The sequence below is a fragment of the Rhipicephalus microplus genome, chromosome 8, assembly GCF_043290135.1.
Source record: "Rhipicephalus microplus isolate Deutch F79 chromosome 8, USDA_Rmic, whole genome shotgun sequence".
In the NCBI taxonomy this organism is placed as follows: Eukaryota; Metazoa; Arthropoda; class Arachnida; order Ixodida; family Ixodidae; genus Rhipicephalus; species Rhipicephalus microplus.
The window spans coordinates 95065743-95089058 of NC_134707.1; the positions used below are offsets into that span (position 1 = coordinate 95065743).

The 23316-nt window shown below is 44.8% G+C and overlaps 1 protein-coding gene across 2 annotated transcripts in view; it reads right to left on the reverse strand.

Moving 5' to 3' along the window:
- LOC119165676 (uncharacterized) overlaps positions 1-23316 on the reverse strand; it is a 234397-nt gene that overhangs the window by 33534 nt on the left and 177547 nt on the right. The window contains exons 3-8 of one of the 2 annotated variants that reach the window (XM_075872363.1): positions 22083-22142; positions 18727-18830; positions 13344-13454; positions 11726-11875; positions 5063-5270; positions 2135-2444 (exon numbers count right to left, since the gene is read on the reverse strand). In XM_075872363.1, coding sequence (XP_075728478.1) covers positions 2285-2444; positions 5063-5270; positions 11726-11875; positions 13344-13454; positions 18727-18808 — 711 coding nt within the window. In that variant the 5' untranslated portion in view covers positions 18809-18830; positions 22083-22142 and the 3' untranslated portion in view covers positions 2135-2284. Of the gene's footprint in view, positions 1-2134; positions 2445-5062; positions 5271-11725; positions 11876-13343; positions 13455-18726; positions 18831-22082; positions 22143-23316 lie in introns of those variants that run through there. The other variant, XM_075872364.1, reaches the window with a different exon arrangement.

A 23316-nucleotide genomic window follows, 5' to 3' on the forward strand; every position in this document is an offset into this window, starting at 1 on the left:
GCTAATTTGCGTGCTGTCGCCAACTTCGCCAAACCGATGACTGTGAAGCAATGACAGACTTTGTTGGGTTACCCCCGTATTCATAAACACTGCTAGACTTGACTTTCACTTGCTACCAACTTCAATGCAGCACAAACACGTTTTGAACGCGCTGTCTTTAGGCGGTGCCAAGGCAGCACAAACGCACAGACGCGTTTACAACACGCTGCATTAAAAGCTGTTTAGGTGAAGTTCAAGTCAAGGAGCGTTTATGCATACTGGTGTAATTCTACTGCTTCAGTTGGTGTGTGCACAACTTCGCCTCAGCCGTTGTGCGTTTTACGTAACTTTTCAGCAGCGCCACCGATATTTCTACAAGGTCATCCGAACGCGATCAAATGTTCCCTAATTTTCATCTTCTCCTCATTTCATCACCAATACTGCCCCACAACGACACTACAGCGGCAACTAAAGTACGAACTATTTGCCAGCGGTGTTGCAGCCACACGTTTGTGGCTATACTATTGATGTAGTAATGAACCACAATGACTTATGCTTGTTCTTGTCACTATAAAATTCATCGAATAATCTTGCTGGTTGGGCTCTTCGGCTGCAAGGAGATGGCAACCGCGTTATGTACCGTTAAGGCCACAAAAATGCTGATGCTGATGCACTGTTGCGGTACCCATTATTATACGGAACTTACCTATTTCTCCAGACCAAGCGTTGTCAGCTCCTGATGGCGACGCTTTATATGCGCCACAGGGCAATTATACATAAAGAGTTCTGCTTGGCGATGTTCTATCCTAGGCAACCACACTTCCGACCACTCAAACAATGCGAATCAACGCATCGTACTTCAGCATTCAGGTTGGCCTTCTGTACTGGCACAAATACTAACCAACGTTTAAGATGTAGTCCCTAGTTACTCCCTGAACGCTACTCACCACAGTCTAATTTAGACGTGCAATGTGCTAATGCCGATGTTTTCATAACCTACGAGCGACTACGGAAAATGTAGTACTTACGTGGAATGTTTACCTTCGTTCGACAGCTCATTCGCGGTGTCCACCAGTGTCAGTGGTGAAAAAATAACATGACATCCTGCAGCAAAGTAATCCATTCCAGCCACTTTTATGCTCATACCACCCGTTCTAACGCGTTAGAATGGACGTCTAGCGACCATCGCATTGGTAATTGCAGGTCAACTGATGGGCTGTCGTTGCGGTGGACCATCTTACGCGGTACGTAGAAACTACCGCTCTTCCCACAGCAACTTCACAAGACCATACACATTTCTTCAACCGTTCTCTACTTTATCACGGTGCTCCTCGCGAACGCCTCAGTGACCATGGGCGTGCATTATACTCCGATATAATGTAAAACGTTTCCAACAATGTCAAGTTTCACAGCTAAAGCCGCGACCACGAACAGACAAACGATTTGACTGAGTGGCATAATCGAAATCTGGGCGATATGCTCGTGACTTCACTCTTCCATTGGTGGTGAACGGGTAACAGTTTCCTACATTTTCCCTTCTGTACTGTAACCAACCATTGCACACCATCAATGATTTGCCGCCATACCTGCCAGAACCTTCAGACTGCACACCCGTCACGAAAGCCACTTGCTACGCAGAATAGTGTCGAGAGCTAGCCAAGCACCTTACGAAGGCTCACCAGTGTCAAAAGGAGGTTCCCGACGTTGACCATTCTCCTGTCACTACATCTGTTCCTAAACCACCTGTGTGGCTGCGTGTACCACATCGCGCTCATCGTTTATCACCCAAACTACTCTAAAATTGTTATAGTCCCAATAACATGGTCGAGCGTACTTCACCAGTAGTTTAAGCCATAAAACCTCTTACCCCGCCAAGTGACCGTCGTCTGCATGGACGTGACATCGTTCAGGTAGATCACCTGAAGCCATACTTCGACCCGCTTATTGTTACTTGTTAGATCGCCAGAATTACTTCATTTTTTGTGACGGGGGCTATGATTATGAAGAAAAAAGACATTGACACCAAGGGTTCAACTATGAACACTACGAGAAGAAAGCATGAGATCCGCATTCTAGCACCATTGTCTTGTTTTGCCTGCGTACGTTTCGAGCTTCAAACCACCTGTCAGGCTCGCTCAATATACCTCTGGCCGCATTTAACATTCCAAATTATTGCTGTCGTATGCATTTCTTCACCCTTGTGGAGAAGCTGTGACTTTTTTGCGTGATGCATTGAAAAGTGGTACACTTTGGGTAGTAAATCAACTGTAGGCACCAGTACGAAAGATTTTTGCACTGCGTTGGCTCACACACGCACCTTAAGCACACCCTTCGTGCTCCTAACCATTTTCTGGAAGTCTCTTTGGTACGAAAGCACGTTCAGGAGTCCGTAGTGCCTGATGCCTTCTCTACGCAGTGCGTTCAGGTCATTGGAAGCGTCGTCCAAACCGTTCGGCGTAACATTCCTGCATAGAATATTTGATCTCTAATACGGTGACTAAAAAGGCCACCTCCACGTAGTGAATTGTTTACATGAAAAGACAATTTCATCATCTAGTAATTCTGAATTTATGTTGCCTTATGATATGGACTCTGAAAAACGTTCTAATGGGAGAACTGATCCGAGAAACCGACGTCATCTAATGTCGTCATTCGACATGTTATTAGCAGAGAAAACACACAAGCGGGAAATAGGATTGTGAGCAGTGCACTTTTTAAATATATTGCCATGGCAAATATTCAGAAAGTAGCTAGTGCTGTAGCCATTCGTGAAAAAATATAGTTTCAGCTAATGCTGGTGATTTGCATGATATTGGTAGAGGCAGCTGGATGATAGCGGAAAGAACCTACGAGCAGTGTCATTCCTGAATACATGAATGTATTCAGGCACACTTGTAGAGAACGCTTGATCTGCAGCTTCGAGAAGTGAACGCGAAAACCTAATTGGGCCTTGTTAGCACTGCCTTCTCAATGGCTAGCCTTGCTGTGTTTTGCAATCAATAGCCGAATCATGCCACATCGAAAGATACATCTTTCAGTAGAACACGGCCGTTTTAAACTCTTATATCAAGTACCTGCTTGATCTAACCTCCCTACTTCGGCACCCGTTATATTTGAAAAATATATCGGATAATTCAGACATGTTTTCTGGTTCCAGAAAGCAAGTACTTTGTTTGAAGGCACCAAACCTTCGTTAATTCATATTCAGTCAAACCGTGTTCATGTGGACAATCTTCGAAGCGTTGCATGTACGAGTCGTGAAAATTGATTAACTGATTTACTGATATGTGGGGTTTATTGTCCCAAACAACGATACAATAATGAGAGACGCCGTAGTGGAGGGCTGCGGAAATTTTGACTACATGGGGTTCTTTAACGGGCACCGATATCTGAGCACACAGGCCTACAACATGTCCACCTCCATTGGAAATGCAGCCGCCACAGCGGGGATTTGATCCTGCGAACTGCGGGTCAACAGCCGAGTACGAAGCGTGAAAATTCGCGAAAAAAAAGAAGGCGTAAATGGCATTCGCAAACAACCGATACGGCCACGGGTCAGTACCCTAATTTTTACTTGGCGCATGGACTTCTGGACATCGCTCGTGAAATATCAAACGTAAACATGTTGGACACTGTTGGATATTAACACAACAACGCCGACAACTGGGCTGGTTAGTAATGAATCGAACGCTAGTAGATTCAACGAAACCTTCTGAACTTCAGCCGCTGTCCGCACGGCTGCATTGTTCAGTACCTACAATTTGATGTGTGAACGATAACTTGGTAGCCATACTTTCTAGCAAAAATATTTTGATGTTGGTTGTAACGATACGTAACAAGGTACGCTTCAGAGCACGGTGCTAGCTCAAGGCACAGGGCCATGAGCTACGCTGTCATTGTGAACTACGCCACGAATGACGTAATTCACGGCATTTACAATTCTTTTAGGCATAACTTGTTCAAGATTTACACAATCACACAGAAAATGAACATGCCTTCAGAAACAGACACTCTCTCATTGCTTTCTTGTTACTCTCGGTAATTACTAAATGTGCTACTTGAGAAAGCTGAATTATTAAGCTATGACGTAAGTTCGAGAAGTGCCCACCACGCCTTGTTCTTTTTTCTCAATTGGTGAAGTATTCAGTGCTGTTCTGGAAGGCAACACGTGCAGGTCAAAACATTATCCGTGCTACTGCTTATGCAGTGAGGAGTTTTGTTGTATTGTATGACAGTGCTACAGACAATTTGGGGGAGGGGGGAGGGCAGAGTTTTCAGTACTGGCTGAATAAATTTCTAGAAGAATCGCTCGTAAATGAGCCCTTTATTCCCCCAAATTCGATGGTCTTCTAGAGATACTATCTGTAACAAAGCTTTTATGGAACCCATCGGCCTATCAGCTAACAATAATAACACCTTGCTGATACAATGGCCAGTGAAGGTGGCGTGGGTTCACAGAGGGGAACCATCACGCCCTAAAGAGCCAGTATATATTCATTGAATTTTCGATGCTTGAAAGACGCCCGAATAAAATATAAAATTGCATCCAGTGGTTTCGACATCTCGTTGCCATGTACTGTAGTGTCTTCTACGATGAAAGAGACAATGGTAAGGACTTGCGAGCCTAGCAGCCCGACACGTTACGTGCTAAGCATCCGCAATTGTGAAGCGTGATGTTAACACGTATCTTTTTTTTGTTTCATTGGACTTCAAGCGCACATCTGACCACTTAAGGCACTAGTCACGTTTTAGAAAAATTCAGCGTGATTGCGGAGTAATATTACTCGGAAAATTAGAGATAAAACAAAAGTGACTTATGAACCGCGTGTCTGTGATAAAACAAAATAAAGAAAAAATGTTATCTGCGAAAATCATCACCGAAATTGCTTACTAAATCAATTGCTGTTTGTGTTCCTTTAAAGAAAAACAATAACTGCCTTTGATAAAAACAACGTAAGGTACTACTATGGTCTTGCTTCTCACTATTTTTATGCAATTAAACTCAAAGGTGTCTCTAGTATTAGCATAATGATCTTTGAGTAGTTTGAATATTTTCAGGTATGTGCACTTGTTTTTCACTTACTGAAGGTGAAACGAAATTCCCAGCTGGACAAGCCTGTACTTCGGGCCCCTCTTCTGGAAGACATCCCAGCTGACGGGGTCCTTTTTTGCTTCAATGTGGCCATTTAATTTTATCACGTCGGTGTAGAAGAGATAGTCACAGTACTCCGCTTCCGGGTACATGTCTTCTGAGGTGGCTGTCTCGCTTACTGTGCAGATGATCAGCTTCACTAGGAGTACGGAATAATGAAACAGAGGGTGAATCGTTGTGTATCTATTACTCCGTCTCTTTATCAATGCGAGACATGCCAATTATTCAAGCATGAGATGATATAAACTTTTTTATTTCAACCTGGCATTGGTATTCATCTCACAGTGACGTCCCAAAGGACCGCTTTTTTGTGTATATCAAGCGGTCACAACAATTGCGAGCTCACGGTGATCATGGCTCATATGTAGTCGAGCATATAACATGCATACCATGATTTTATGGCACCTCTTATTTCATGGTACCTGCCATGTTATGGTACCTGTCATTTTACCACATAACAGAATACCGGTTGTGCTCTATACCAATCCCACAGATGTCAGCATGCGCAGACCAGGACTTATAAATCATACATTACATGATGTACATACTTGCACCTCAAGACTTGTTCATTAAATTAATCATACACTCTTGTCATGCCATACAAATCTTGGTATAGATGAAGCTTACAGAAAGGCTTTCAAAGAACTGTGACCGCCAAAAGTAAAGCATACCCTTTAAGACATGCATGACAGCATTTTCATATTATGAACAGTCATTTACGACTTTCATATGGTAATGACATGCCCTGCCATTTTATGTATGTCTTCCATTAACCGTACAGCCAAGAGACCACGAAGTCGTAGATAGAGATGAATGGTTAGAGAGATATAGATACGCCCAAGTACACCAAATTTCGCTTAAGTGCTTCACATTAAAAAAACACAATGTTTTTTTCTATCCTACTCAGAAATATACATACAACCAAATAACGTGCGCAGAGTTCCCCTCAGGGGAGAAAGAGGGGGTGAAGGTTTGTCGCAGCCACCCCTTCCTAGCATGTCAAAGTATGGGGGGCTGGCTTTGGGCTTCCCTTACCACGCCTCCTTTGCCTCCCCACCCCCCTAGGGCACATGTCTATGTATACAACCAAAGTAACTTACGGGCGTTACAAAAACATTAACACACGAGAGCTGCCCTATTGAAAAAACGTCCACCATAAAAATGATGGTTTCCACCATCCACCATTTTAGTGGATACTAATGCTGGAAATCTTGGTGGCACATGGTGTATGGCGGCATATGGTGGAGCAGGTGGTAGATGGCCCACTCCAGCCGGCAATGCTTCAGCGCGAAGGAGCATCAGAACAACCGTGGCGAGTTGCCACTAAAGAAATGGTAAAAAATATTTGCGTAAAATGTAGAAAGCACTCGTGAAAAAACATGCGATAGTGCGGAATAGAACCTACCACCTTCGAATTTTTAACTGTGCACGCTAACCGCTGCGCCACGCCGCAGAAGGCAACCTGGATGTTAAAGAAGTAGTTGAGTCACAAAATCACTGTTTAACTTCAGGTATGTTTGTCGCTTACTCGGGAGGGACGGGATCTGCACCTGCTACTAAAATGAGCACATTTGATGAACACGAACAACTGCTGCCTATAACAATTGCCACTGCGATAGTGGCAACAGCGCTATGTGTTCGTTTACGATTCACAACTGCAAGAAAAAAAAACTACTCAGTGGACTGAGGAGCAGGTAGAGTTTATCGGCGATTAATACCAAGTTTAATATCTGTTAGCCGCTAATTACGAAGGGCGGTATTAGTTCAGGCTTTATGACGCATCTATGCTCATTCGATAGATGCACCCACACAATTGATTTTGATGTTTTTCGCGCAACGCACAGCGATGTCATGCCAGCGCACCGCTGTTGCTGAGTCGTTAGTAACAACTACAAAACGGCTTGGCCAAAGCGAATTCCGTGCGCCAGAAACGTTATGGTATCATATTGGTTCACTAAGCATACGACTTGACGTGTCTATGTTCTCGCATAAGAGCCAGTGAAGTGCCGGCGAGTGCGACCGGCGGGTGTCGGTGAAGAGAGGCGTACATTTGGTAGAAGTGCTGCAAACGCGTCGCATAAATATTTGTCGCTTCTTGCGTGGACACTGTACACAATAAAAAAAGGCTCCATTTAGGTTAAATGATGCCGCAGCTGTGCTGTATTGTCAATTTTACTCGTCAAAATTGTGTATTCTGAAACGCAGAAGAGCCAATAACACTTGTACGGGCTCGGTCGGTATGACTAACTTTTGGTGGAAATCATGACGGTAGAACAGAAAGGCGAAAGTCAAATTCACTACGGCTCGTCTCGACGCATGTAGAAAGCGAAGGTTTATGCATATTCGCAGGCACTTTGTTAACCTAAAGGTACGGCTCAAATAATAGAGTGTTGAAGAATCGCCAGACCTTAGTTGCTAGCGTGGTGACATCAAGTGACCGCTGCGTTCTGCTCTAACATTGAAAGAGTCAATTGCGAACTGGAGCTCATTTATTCGTCGACAACTGCGCGCTAATGTAAAACATTGATTGTCACTCTTCACAATGACACCTCTAGTCTTCTAAACATCACAAGAAACAAACACATCGCGGATGTCAAACTGATGTAAATACGTGTGCGAAATGTAAACATATTTCCAGTCACATATTCTATGCTCCACAACAATCGAAGCGTTGTTGACACCACAGGAATAAAAAAACGTGCTAGAAAGCGTAATGAGCAGCGTTGATTTCTTTTGACCATAAACATATACTTCTGCACATTAAAGAATGAAACCCTACAAAAAAGCGATTTCACATGCTGACATGTGCTTTTTCATCATGCCATCATCATCAACCAAGCTTCCATCATGCCAACGTCACCCACCTTGCTCACCAAGCCTTTCATCAAACACGCTTTGCCTCGCCACCATCAGCTGGAGTTTTCTACCGTCACCAACATTGCCTCGCCACCACCACCACTATCTGCCAACATTTGTTACACTCTAGCCGTCGTCAGCCGGCATTTTTCACCGTCACCACCATTGGCTCGTTTCCACCACCCCCATCTACCATCATGTTTTCCACTCTCGCCGTCATAGGCCATTATGCCCACTACAGTTTCCATTATATCCACTAATATTTCCACCATAATCACTATTTTTTCCACCATACCCCCCAATGGTTCAAGCACCCACCAACCCAAGATTTAACAATAGGATGGTGAAGTGCGAATGTTGGCCTGAATAGTTTAGAGCCAGTTGTTCATCGCCGCTGTGACTCTTGGTGCATTCCCAGCCTTCTTTGTACAGTGAAAAATTGTTCATAGAACACTTTCTCCCGCTGAAAGACTTTGACCTGTCCTCGGCACCGTGTTTGCAACTACAGAAACTTCAGATCTTGGAAGACCTTTCGCCCTCAAAAGCTTTCAACAAGAACATCGCTTGTGGTGTACTCCAACGTATCAATGACGTGGAAAAAGAAGCGGCGTGGAGCAGGGCGGGAGATGAAAGGTGAAAGAGCAGTCTGTAAGATGGCGTTGGAGCATTCGCTCTTGGCTAGTGGTGGAGCGTAGATGACCTATAATGACAAAAACGTCCCTCGCACGATTAACAAGGGCGATTTTTTGAGAAATGATAGCACCCCATGTTAATGTCTCGCCACACTGAGATTACATAGTTATAGAAGGCTACATCACGAGCTCGTGCACTTTCCCGCACTCAAAATTTGGAGATCCATGCGCTACAATATCACTGACGAATCCTACGTCACAACAGAAACTTCGCGATGTTTTTATGTGTATGTCGTGGCCCGTAATTAAAGTGCAACATGCCCTATTTTTTAGCGAAAGAATCGCGTCTCACAGAAGCGAGTACAATTCCTGGTGTCACGAAGAACGTGGTTTCATCAGTGATAAAAAAAACTTGCTAAATCGCAGTGATCTTATCCTGCCAACGCGTTAACTATCGATCTAGCGCAGACATTGAGAAGAGCTGGCAGAGCTGCCAGTTTTTTGTCTGGTGACCCTTATCGTGGGGGTTTCCCGATATCCTGTTGGTGGCATGACACGCTAAGCGCATCACAAACACGGGTCGTGCTGCAGACGAAATACAATTGAAAGTGGTCACATGAAAGTGATCGCAACTGTCGACGAACCATCGTTAGTCCATTGGGAGTCAGCTGATCCTTGCAGAAGAATGCACTTCTGCGAATGCAGTTGTGATGCGCATTCGCATGATTTTCAAATGGGAAGCATTTCTTAGCAAACTTCGGCGATTTTGAGCGTATATATCTAATATCTATCTATCTAGTGGCCTACGAACTCGGGTCTCCTTGAAGTTTCGATAATGGCAATAGTAAAAAACTTCGAATGGCATAAAATGACGGCATGAGGAGCATATTTGACTAGTCATAGGATCAAAATGATGACATGGAAGTCATGAATGTCATAATTTACAATTCATGGTCCTGCAGCTCTTGCGGTGGTTTTGTTCACATGGCATGTTGCAAAACTGGTGTGACATGAGATGACTGCAATGCGAACACAAGGAACAGTCGCTATCATGAAAATCATGGCATGCGTGTCTTGTAACAACATGACTACATGCCACGCTCATGATGCACTCATGGCCGTTTTGATAGCGTCACATATACCTAATTTGGTATCACAGTACGTGAATTAATGACGAAGGTATGTGACTGGTGCAAACATGATAATCCTGAGATGCCTGTCATGTAACAACATGACTACATGCCGCGCTCATGATGCGCTGGTGGCCAATGCGGTAATACCATTTGTACCAAATTTGGTATTACGGTTTGTAAATGGATGACAAAGGTATGCGACTGGTGCAAACATGATAATCACGAGATGCGTGTCTTGTAACAACATGACTACATGCAACACTCAAGACACCAAAACACATAGACGTGTCCAGGCGCGAGTGCGCACCGGCGTTCGTTTCGTGGCGTCACGCCGGTGGTGCCACTCCGGGCGCTGATCTGCCTGCCATATACCAGGAGGCGCACGCCGCGCTGCGTTGCTTTGACGCATGCGTGTTTAAGCGCGCCTGGCGTCCCTCCGTCACGAAGAGAGGCATGCAGACGCTGTGCAGTCTGGGTAACGTCATCGGCGCGAATATCAGCATGTCGCATTTCGTACATGTTGGCGCCAGGCCGCACCCACGAACGCTGGTTGTGCTGGTCGTGCCTCTCGTCAACTTTTATATAGAGTGCTCGCGTTTTGCTAGAGTCGCGTCGCTGCGCCCAGCGTGCGCGCGCGTCAATATTACGTCGGAGTATAGGGCAATCCATGATGCGCTTGAGGCCGTTTCGTTAGCTCTATATATAACAAATTTGGTGTTACGTGACGACAATGCATGACGAAAATGTATGACTAGTGAAAACATGATAATCATGACACGCATTTAATGTAAGAACATCACAACATACCACACTCATGATGCGCTTGCGACCGTATCGGTAGCTTCACATTTACCATATTTGGTATCACATGGCGTGAATAGACGGCGAAGGTGAAAGACACCCACAAACATGATAATCATGGTATGCGTGTTATGTAAACCATGACTACAAGCTACGCTCATAACGTGCTCGCGGCCGCTTCACTAGTTCTACATATACCAAATTCGGTAGTACGTGACGTGAATGGATGGCGAACGTAAATGACACGTCCAAACATGATAATCATGGCATTGAATTCATGTACGACAGAATTTACTTCTGCCTCATAAGGTTGTGCCGAGTTTAAAGTGACATATTAACCTTCTTTATTCGTGCTTTGCATATCATTGATTCTCACGGTACGTGAGATCTGCGATTTTTTATTTGTTTGTATAATTTTACACTAATTGATCGCAGATGCGGAAAGTGTGTCAAATAGTATTACGTGTCCTTTTTGTCATCTTGAAGTGTAGAGTTTTGTTGTCGATCTGATAGCCTATTTGGTCAATACTTATATTTGCCTGGTCATTTTTATTTTAATTGTAAACTCATTGTTGTTTTCAATTGCGAATCTTTATTTAGCACTACCGCTGGCACGCCCTGCTTGGGATGGACCATGTCGGGAACAAACCACCTCCGTTTGTCCTCACCGCGGGATATGTACTTGTATTGACCAAAAAAAGAAAAGAAAACGAGTCAAGAGAACAGCCAAAAAGAGCAATTGTGCTGTGACTATTTTTAATTCTCTGGTGCCTGCTTTGCCACGGGTCTCTCGTACCAGTTTTGCAAGGTACCTCGCTCACATAGTAATGATGTGCACTGCATACCAGCTTGTGTTCCTGTTTATCTGATCCTGTGTACCATGTCACGTGCTACGTCACGACTTATTTTAACACCACCTGCATTGACCGGGAACACTCAAGAGCACGTCACGTAAAGAACATTATATAAGTAGCCCTATTACGCACTTGGAAGCAGTATTTAAGGGTCTGAGTTAAATGACAATTTATACTTTCAGCCGGCCCGCAGTGATTTCGTGCTTGACGCATGAGTTCAAGCACACATTCTTCGGGAACCACGCTTGAACTGAGCGCGCGTGTGGAATCATGAGTGGAGTTGTGGTTTACGAGCTGCTCTCTGAGATGAGTACTTACCAGAGGGGACTGCTGTAGTTGAGGTAGTTGCGGTAGTTGCAGTAGTTGCGGTAGTTGCGGTTGTTGCAGTAGTTGCGGTAGTTTCGGTAGTCGTGCTTCGCGTTGCTGTAGTTGCCCTAGTTGGGGGGCTTCTCGTCAGAAACGTATGGTCTGCCAAAATGGTTAGAGACAAGCAACGTGATTTGTTTTTAAGGCTAACCTCACTTTTACTTGAAATGAATAAGAAATGCGCACTTGAAAGAGGCTGCGCTACACGTCCCCAACCATCCATAACTTTGAAGCAATTTCAATAAAAGAGCTTGCGTTTTAGACAGTCGGCAACCTTAATGGTTTGGGTGGTTACAAAAAATGTTAGACACGTAACCGAAAAAAAACAAGCAGCGCAACACCGCTAATAACAAGCGCTCATTGAGACTAAATGAACCCTATGTACAGCATTTGGCTTTTAGTGGGACAGCTCAGTGATCTCCCGTTGTTGAGTACTAAGTACTCGAAATCGTTCAACATTTTTTCTGAACACAGCTATCCATGTAGATTTGGTTATTTAGGTTAAACAAATGGTCATAGATTAAAAGGGTAGAAATATACTAAAGCGAGGTAGACACTGGTCATTACTGCACTATAATTATCTCCGCGACAGCACAACTGATAGAGCGCAAATAGGAGGCCCACATTTAATTTTTATGGCGGTAGTCTTCAATATTGCACAAAACAAACGTTGGTATTCTTCCCAATGGCTTGTTCTTCTTCGTTGCTCGCCACGCAGATGTTCAAGAATGGCGTGAAAAGTGCCCTATAGTGCTCATGACTGAACATTGTTTATGTGCTCTCTGGTCAAGTCGTTTCCGCAGCATTCCATCCGCCATATGTACTGTGAAACTACTAGAGTATCTGTAGCGCAATTGACGAAACCTACGCGTCTGCATGAAGTGATATTATCGGGGGTTTAATGCCTGGACACCACGACATAATTAGGAAAGACGCTGTAGTGTAGAACTTCAGAAATTTAGGCCACCAAGGGTTCATCAACGTTCATGTGTATCTAAATACACGGGCCTCGAACATCCTAGCCTCCATCAGGAATGCAGCCGTCGCGGCAGGGATTCAACGCCAGGACCTTTGGATCTGCCTGGAGTGAATCAGGAGGAAGGGGCAATTCGCTGCCGGTTGTTCTTACCGCAAATTTAAATGAGTTACAATGTGTGTTTATGGTGCAAGCATTGTCTTTTTGCCGTTGAGCCTCCACTTCCCGTGCCCTCAACTTTGGAATCGCAGGATATTGTCGGCGTTGTGCTTTTCCGCAATTTCCTTAGCTTTCGCCTCTGGGGCGGCTTGCTGTCTGTGTCGGTGTTGCCTTTCGTGAGCGAGAGCACACTGACGCTCGTTTTCATCAGCGGCAGAAAGACAATGTATGGTCTAGAACAATCTCATTGTTCATTTTCGTATCATATAGTGGGTACGTTGTAAAGTGGTCCTCGTCATTGCCATCATCACCATGAGTAAGGAACATGCAACCTAAGCATAAAAAAATCTGGACTTTAACGTGCTCCACCTCTACAAGAATACTTAACTATCGACGCAGTAGTAGGCACCGAATCTGCCGTGACGTTTGGACTACCTTTTATTTCGCGCTTCGTTGGGACAGTACCTTCGGCTTCTTTGACCACAACAGGGGCTACTATCAGCTGAGCAAGTTCCTCCGTGTAGTCGACGTCCGAGTCAGCCCTCACTGCAGGAGAAGAAGCAGGGATCAGTCACGTGTAATAATATTTTGTTTGAGCCATTTTTTCTTTTATCAGATCATTTGTAAACATTAACATCTTCACTGGCGGTTCGCAAGACAGAAATTTGAACAAAGCAGATAGTTTGATTAGATGTGTCAAGAACACATCTTAATCAAGGTAGGTGCACTTTTCTTACAATGGTTTTATAAGCATGACCCATACACTCGGTTTTCATTCCTTAAAACTATCAATTCCTTCTCTATAAATGTTCAAAAACAATATATATATATATATATATATATATATATATATATATATATGTTGCCGCCGCCCGAAACAAAGAACGAAGACGATGTGCGCGCCAACTGCCTCGTGAAAAGGCGGACAGAAGAAGACAACGTGCTTTTAATTTGCCCGCCTACTCTTGGCTCCTGCATAAAAACACACGCCGTCGGTTCTCAGACTCAACGTCTAGGTGCACTGCTTACGTCCAACCGCGACACCGTGGCCGATTTTATAAGAGAAGACACTGCCATTGAGCGTGCTCTGCACCAAAGATCGAGGCAATATGATCACTTGTCTACTACCACCCCAATCAACGCCGCTTTATTGACTCTGGACAGTCAGGGCTCCCTACGTGACCCGATCAGAGATAATGTCCGAGAAGAAATTCAGAAGCTTTGGGCTCCTCCAGTGGATACACCAGTGACCACCGTTGCCGCAGTCGTTCGTGACGAACTTAGGCACGCTTTTTCAGCAGCTGATCTGGGTCGCGATCAGCGTCAACTTAGTTACACCGATGCTGTCCGCCATCTACCACCCGTCCCGCCTATTACATCATACTACCAGCCACCTACAACCGCACCTTCGTTGCAACCATTGCAGGAGGCTTTCAGACGTCGGCCCATGTCTCCGATGTCTCCATGCCATCAGCCACCCCTTGCCGCGTCTTACTCACCACCACGAGAGGACATATTACGCCCACAATTTCGCAGAACTGACGCTTGGCGCGCCGATCGACGGTGCGCCAAACGTCCGTTTGTTTGGACGTCACCAACAGTTGAACGAACTTGCTGTTGACCTATTTCACCTCCGAGTGACGGCACCTTCCAAAAGGCACAACGTTGGCACATTCCGACGAGATCGCAGATGTTTATGACTGCTTTTCAGCACTCGAAGCAACACCTGCACAAGACCCACGTGGCCTAGCACCTAACCTTGACCTCAGCCCTACTTTAACTCGGCAACAGCGGGAACACCTGCTTGTGCTGCTAGACGAGTTCCCCGACTGTTTTTCGTCGACCTCGAAAGTTGGCCGGACGTCCTTGACCAAGCACCGAAACATCACAGATGACACGGCTAGACCAATCCATCAAAATCCATACCGTGTGGCTTCAAAAGAACGAGAAGCGATAGAACAGCAGGTAACAAAAACGCTTGAAGACGACGTCATTCAACCGTCGAAAAGCCCCTGGGCATCACGTGTTGTTCTAGTGAAAAAGAAGGACGGCAGCCAGCGTTTTTGTGTGGACTATCGAAAGCTAAAACAGGTTACAAAAAAGGACGTGTACCCGCTTTCCCGCATAGATGATTCGATTGACAGGCTTCGAAACGCACGTTACTTCTCTTCCACGGACTTAAAGAGCGGATATTGGCAAATTGAAGTAGACCCCAGGGATCGTGAAAAAACCGCTTTCGTGACGCCAGACGGACTGTACGAATTTAAGGTTTTGCCTTTTGGCATTTCGCTTGTGCTCCGCGCCTGCTACTTTCCAGCATCTCATGGATACCGTTCTCTCTGGGCCTAAATGAAGAACCTGCCTAGTTATACATTGACGACGTCATTGTGTTTTCTACAACGTTTGACGAACACCTTGAACAATTGCAAATAGTCTTGCAGGCCATACAGGCCGCAGGCCTGACACTCAAGCCGGAGAAATGTCACTTCTGCTTTGACGAACTGCAGTTTCTTGGCCACGTCGTCAGTTACGCAGCAGTTCGTCCAGACCCCAAAAAAGTTGCCGCCGTCGCACAGTTTCCAACACCATCAGATAAAAAGGCAGTGAGGCGTTTTCTGGGTCTCTGTGCATATTATCGGCGGTTTATTTCAGATTTTGCGCGCATTACCTCACCTTTAATTCGTCTCACAAGGGATGACGTTGCATTTGTTTGGGGCGACGAACAGGAAAATGCTTTCAATGACTTGCGGCAACGTGTACAGGCGACCCCCGTTCTTGCGCACTTTGATGACACAGCCCCTACAGTGCTCCATACTGACGCCAGCAATGTTGGCCTCGGAGCTGCGCCTGTGAAGCACCAGGACGACGAGGAAAGAGTGGTCGCTTACGCAAGCAGAACTCTGTCACGCACAGAAGCAAATTACTCGACCACTGAAAAGTAATTCCTCGCCGTGGTGTGGGCAGTTATGAAATTTCGCCTACACCTGTATGGCCTCCCATTCAAGGTTATCAGTGACCACCATTCGTTGTGTTGGTTAACAAGTCTGAAAGATCTTTCCGGGCCATTGGCACGCTGGAGCTTTAAACTACAGAAGTTTAATATAACGATGGTGTATAGGTCGGGAAAACGACACACGGACGCCGACTGCCTATCTCGATCACCAATAGAGACGGCTGCTGCTTTTAATGGAGAAACAGCGTCCTTCAGAAGCCTCGACACGTCAATTATCGCAGATCACCAGCATGACGATCCTGAGCTACTTGGCCTAAATAATTATTTAGAAGGACGAAGCCAGAATGCACCCAAAGCCTTTACAAGAGGACTATCGTCGTTTTGTCTGCGAAACAATGTGCTTTACAAAATGAACTTCTCGTCAGACGGGTCAACCTACCTGCTTGTCGTCCCTACCACTCTTAGTTCTGAGGTGTTGCAAGCGTGCCACAACGAGGTAACATCTGGACATTTAGGCTACACGCGCACACTGAGCAGAGTTCGAGAGAGATATTACTGGCCTAGACTCACCGCTGCCGTGAAGCATCATGTTCGCACCCGCCTCAATTGCCAGCGGCGCAAGTCACCTCCAATGAAACCAGCCGGTTTACTACACACTGTCCAGATCCCGACAACGCCGTTTGACCAGATCGGAATGGACCTTTTGGGCCCACTTCCCACCTCTAGTGTTGGTAACCGCTGGGTTATAGTGGCGACCGACTACCTTACTCGCTACGCCGACACAAAAGCCATTCACAGAGGCAGAGCAGAGGAAGTAGCCCGGTTATTCAGAGAACATTGTGCTGAGACACGGTGCGCCATCGATCGTTATAACAGATCGCCGAATCGCATTCACAGCCGCGCTTTTAGATCATGTGTTGGTGCTCAGTGGTACTATTCATCGCAAGTCGACAGCTTACCATCCACAAACCAACTGGTTGACCGAGCGACTTAACAAAATTCTGGAAGACATGCTTTCCATGTATGTGGACATTGAACACAAAAACTGGGACGAGATTCTCCCTTACATAACGCTCGCATACAATACTGCGAAACAAGAAACCACTCGGATGACCCCATTCAGCCTTGTTCATGGACGAGAAGTAAGAACGACGTTAAACGCGACGCTGCCACACGAATGCGATGACAACGAAACGAGTGCTGACGTGTTTACTCAACACGCAGAGGAAGCCAGGCAGCTCGCACGTCTGCGAATATAACAACAGCAAGAGTACGACGCAGGCCGCTATAACCAACGTTATACACCTGTAACGTACAAAACCGGGGACAGGGTATGGGTGTGGACGCCTGTACGAAGACGAGGACTATCCAAAAAGTTGCTCAGATGGTACTTCGGACCTTATCGAGTGCTGCGACGACTAAGTGACGTTACCTATGAAGTCGTCCCGGATAGCCCAAACTGTTCAAGGCATCGCCACCACCGACCTGAGCTTGTGCACGTAGTGCGCATTAAGCCAAACGTCAGCGAGTGACTCTGCGAGGCACCGTCGCTTCAAAAAAGTGACTTCATGCGTGAATTACTGTCTCAGCTATAGCATCGGGGCGATGCTCTTTTAAGGGGAGGCAAATGCCGCCGCCCGAAACAAAGAACGAAGACAATGTGCGCGCCAACTGCCTCGTGAAAAGGGGGACTGAAGAAGACGACGTGCTTTCGTTTTGCTCGCCTGCTCTTGGCTCCTGCATAAAAACACACGCCGTCGGTTCTCGGACTCAACGTCTCGGAGCACTGCTTACGCTGAACCGCGGCAATATATATATATATATATATATATATATATATATATATATATATATATATATATATATATATATATATATATATATATATATATATATATATATATATATATATATATATATATATACATAATCAAAATCTTATTCTTTCTCGCTAATGACCGAAGTGATGAATAACATGATCGTGAATTGCATTGTCCTAATCTCAAACAAATTAGCGTTGCATTGGTCGCTAATCTACACGTGATATTGTGACTCTAAGAATGTGCTACTACATTCCATTAAGCGTCATTTTACACACTACAGGCGAATAGCTTCTCCCGTGTTTTTCTTAAGAAGCACAGACTGCCGGGCGAGTTTGGCGGTAAGCGAGACAACGAAGCACGAAACGAAGAAACCTGAACACGTCGCACGCAAACAACTTAACATTTCCTGAAATACACATATATATCCGGTTACTAGAACACGTCTTGATGAAACAGTTATATGTGCAGACTGAGATTGACTGCATTAATGACGCGCTTCAAATCAAGTTAACTCAATGGCATGTACCCTACCGAGGATGTTTTGATAACCCTTTTCTGTGCTTGCTCCGGCTATGTTATCCTCCTGAACTCCTTAATATCACTGTCAATGGGGCTTTAACCTCTACATCACAATCTTTCCTCGTCTTGGAATCTAGGCAGTTTTTCTTAATTATCAGTACTTACCTTGGTTTCGTGCTACTGTACCCATTCCCACAAACTCGCTTCTGTTCTTGTCCCTTAAAACTACATCGTTCTATTTGCCTTTCATGGTTCAAAGCGTCGTCCGTAATTAAAGAGGAGTTTTTCATGAGACATCTCTCGTATGAGTAACACAACTGTGAGGCAGCTGTCATAGATATCTGAAGGAATAGTGGTAAACTACCTTTTGTATATTCAGAATGTTCGGGCATGCTTTTCATTGTACCAATTCAATATCCATAATTCAAAATCACTTTCCTGAGTTGCACAGCTAATAAATGTTTCTTTACTTTCACTAGTTTGCTTTACCCTTACATATTCAAAGAGAGGAGCGAGTACTCACCAGGACTGCTGGAAGTAATCACGAAAGAGACCACAAGAACTACAAAAGTCAGCAGGCACAGCGATGTGAGTATTGCCAGCATGGTTTCTTTAGCATCGAGGTCCCTGCACAGTTGTTCCCGTTTTACTTTTGTTTATTGGTTAACTTGAACACAATGAAGTGCGCCATAGTGAAGTTAGGTGAATAAACAAAATTACACTTTATCTTTTATAGTCCTTGACATCAAGCCACTTTATATCATGAAATACCCCTCAAATGCGTGTTACATAAAGGTTGGGTTTACAATAGAGCCAGGCGACGTGATTCAGAACAGAAATTTGTTGTCCAAGAAGGTTGCGAATATTGACATGTCTGCAGTGCAGTGAAGACCAACTCATTCTGATGCTACTCGTAAAAATTTAAGAATAAAGTGTGACGGTGTGAGCACGTGGGTGTGACATTTGTTCATGCTGACCAGGATAATGTGTGCGGCTAACGTGAACGATTTAAGTGCAACGATTTAAGGGACCGTCGAGGCCATTCTAAAACAAATTGGTGGAATAAATACAGCGTCGAAACGTGACACTGAAGACAAACTTTAGATGATTGGGAGTCTATATTCAATGAAAATAGGCTAACTGAGTAATTATAGATGGCATGGGTAGACCTTGATCCACGGTCTTGGACTGCTTTCAGGACAGAGGTGAGGTAGGAATGATGTGCGCATCACATGATGGGTACGCATTGGAGCTTCGGTTCAACGAGCGGTTTATTCAGACGAGTTTTCTCGCGTGCTTGGGAGCATCACGAAAATTCAAGTTCATGAAGCCTGGGGTCCTTTTTATTGGCAGACGCTACAATGCTGTCAATATGAGTGAATGGTCCCTGTTTATGGTCTCTACCAAGTTTTTAATGTATGAATGGCCCAGACGCAAACATCAGAAATTATGTGCAGAAAAGAAACGACATGTCAACATGAAGAGTAGGTGGCCGATTTGAGTTCGCTAGTATTTAATTCCGTTAGCCATTGGCTGCACAAGTGCAATACGTGGTTAGGATAAGTAGAAAGGCTTAATTGTGGTTTCACAAATGTTCCAGTCTGCAAAAAATTTGATGTTTCCTGTTTCACCTTAAGGTGATTTATTCATATAAATTAAGAATATTGGGGCCCAAAGACGGACTCTTGTAGCACGCCGGAGGATATTGGGAGTGGGCTAGTGATTTCGTAATTAATAGTAATAGCCTGAGAGAGTGGTTTCCTTCAATGCCTTAATCCCGTAAGATTAGTATGTTTTGTAGCATGGAGAGGGGTGCGTTCAATTGTGATAAAATTTGAGAACTGATTCACTGTTACAGTGTATAATAACTCTAACGCCTGCAAATAACGCAGCATCAGCCCTATTTAGCTAGGTTATTTGCAGCTATTGCAACGGTAAAACCTTGTTATGCTCTAATGTTACCACCCTCTTTAAACAGCTTGTGAGGAAGTAAAAATAAGTAAGAGCCATAACATTCCACTCATCGACATACCATTGATTTTGTTTACTGAAGTGACACGTGTGCGGATACTTTGGTCATGTCAATGAAGAAATTCGTTAACTTCAGTAAGCTTTATAAACACTATTATCACTCAAAAAGAAGGACTACTATGAAGCTCACGTGATCGCTCTACATTCACGGCTTACTAACAAGGTTATCAAGTGTAATGACCTGTTCGTCGTGGCAAATTCAACAGAGTTATACTTCTGAATTTTGCAATTAGTGTGAGTGATTTTATTGCTTCTTGAACGTGATTGGCCTCTCTGAACTGTTTAGCGGTAAGATACGAACAATGCAATGCTGTAAAAACCTCGCATGGTATGATGCTCTTACATGAAGTCGCGCATAAATAAGCACAATAAGTACCGGATATGCTGAAAGTCCATTCACTCAGAAAACCAATCAGTATGCACTCTTGAAAACTGAATTTGTAAGAATCTCATAGCTGAAAGCAAGAACCTTGCAGCAGCTCATATACAGGTAAGCCAGGCTGTTACTGCTTTTCACGAAGTTACACTATTTTGCTGCAGCAGCTAATTAGCAATTGGGGTCAATTTTGGCTACTACTTATTCCTGCAGGTGGTGTGTCATGTTAACTGTAGCGACAATTTCTGTGCCACAGTAAATCGCAAACACCGGATGAATCGATTTAGGTCAGGCGATCTGCTACGTCATGAGCTGACGCATACATCTTAATCCGGGGATATATTGACACAGCTGGAGATATTTCTGCACACTAATACATACGCATGGAAACTAATTAGGGAATCCGAATTTCTCGTATCATTGGTGGAGCACTGTGGCTGTTTAATTTGTGACTCATAACTACCTGTTTAATGAGTAGTTTTTTGCTTTATTGATCTCCCAGGAACCGCTTATCTACAGGTGAAAAATTTTCGCCTTTTCATTGCCTTTCTGCAATCGGTAAGTTTCGAGGAAAGTCAGATATAGTGGAATACTATACTCTAGGGTTAGCCCGTGCTTTGTTTTAGTTTCCAATATTCTGTTAAATAAAGCGTACTACTACGGCGGAAACACCCACAAGGTCACCTTGTTCCCAAAAGTTCAAGAAAGTATACACCACGCATGTCTTCCGCAGAGTTAAATCACAGCTACGATTATTACAGTTTCAAGCTGATAGCTGAGTTAATAGGTACAGCAACTCTGCATGATTGTCACCTTTATGGGTAGGTATTAAAAGGTTATACCATTGTTAATCATTTCTATGCTGAAACGCATGAGTGTCGCAAATTTAAGCAAAACAAAGCCAACCAAAATACCTCTAAAGTGGTTTGGAATCTAGTCCTATTCGATTACATACTATGGATTACGTGCAGTTGCGAGCCTACGGCACAATCGCATAATCGCTTTAGCGTCGAAGGGGTGAATTAAGCTATGAGCTGGTCCTTTTGAAGGCCCACTCATTACAACTCCCAAACTTACGATTCCTGGTAATCTTGAGCTGAAAGTAGACAAAAAGCATGAAAATTGTATAGCGCAATGATGATCACTGCAGCAGTTTTGCCGTCGTGAGAAACACGCAAAAAACACACACTCACATGCACACATTTTAGATATGGGGAAAGAAGTCTGGTAAAAGACAGTCACATACTAAGAGACTAGGTATAGCTCACAATTCACAAATATTTATAATGAATCGGAAGTGCTAAGCAATCGCCATGATCTCGGGTAAGCAGACGGAAGGACCAAAAATGGTGCGAAATGAAGGAGTGTGTGCTGTCACATCACTAGGTTGTCATGTGCCAAAACAGTGTTTCAGAAACACTACTTTCACACCAATTTTCCAAATTGTCGTGCATGGGTAGGGTAGCACTTACGCGAGACCAGATTGACATTATCGGAAGGCTTCATGACGTCAGGCATGAATGGCGTATCTGCTGAAACAGAAAAAAGTACATGCATTTACGATGAGAACAATCCTTAATATTGCCGCGAACCATGCATTGGTTGTTTGTTTTTTGCTTTTTCGGCCTGGCTGCGCCGGCCTGTGCTATCACTGTTTTCACAGCGTTTCAAACAAACCCTATCGAACAGCGTTTCGAGCGTTCCGAACAAACAGCGTTTCGAACAAACGCTATCACGGCGTTCTCGATACAATTCGACTATTCGAGAAACCCTCGCGCCGAGGGATGTAAATTCCCGCACAGCCGATGCCGCGACATTCGATCACCGACGCTCACTAGCGTGCACGTCACTTTGCCGGCCCCTGCTTCACCGCCTGTGTATTCTTTCAGTTGTTACGGGAGCACAGGTTCGCTCCAATAAACTTGTTTTCCTTATAGACAACTGCGTCGTCCTTTGCCGCGTGAAATTATTGTTACGTAAAAATGACACGAGGCGTGTCATTTTTAAAATCTATATTCAAACTAGTGCGTATGGCGTCGACTAAGATGGAGGACAGCACGCGCAACCGACAGACCTCTTCCTCGTTGTCGTCTTCTGACAGCTGATATGTCAGCTACGTAGCATTACCCCTCCGGCGGTAAAATCGCCGTCTCGGTGCACATTAACTACGTTCTTCAGTAGGCAGGTGGTAAGGTTTTAGCCTGCTGACGTGCACAACATCACTGGGTGTGGTTCTAGGCAGGCTTGTGGTTTCAGATGCAGGAATGATTTCACAGGTGACGTCGGTTACCTAGCGGATGACACGGTAAAGACCCACGTAGCGAGACAACTTCTCTGATAAGCCAACTCGACGAACTGGGCACCAGAGGAGAACAAGAGAACCGGGTGAGAAGTGAACGTCAGCATTCCGGCTGTCGTAGATGGCTTTCTGGGTGGCTTGCGAAGCCGAAAGTCTAGAGCGGGCGATCTGACATGCGTGGTCGGCACGAGCAATAGCGTCGCGTGCATATTCAGTTGACGGCGTTGGAGTGGTTAGAATTAGGGTGTCGAGTGGTAACGTCGGATCACGGCCATAAAGCAAATAAAAGGGTGAATAACCAGTGGTGTCGGGGCGCGAAGAATTGTACGCGAAGGTCACGTGAGGTAGCGCCAGGTCCCAGTCATGGTGGTCGAAAGACAATTACATCGCGAGCATGTCCGTGAGGG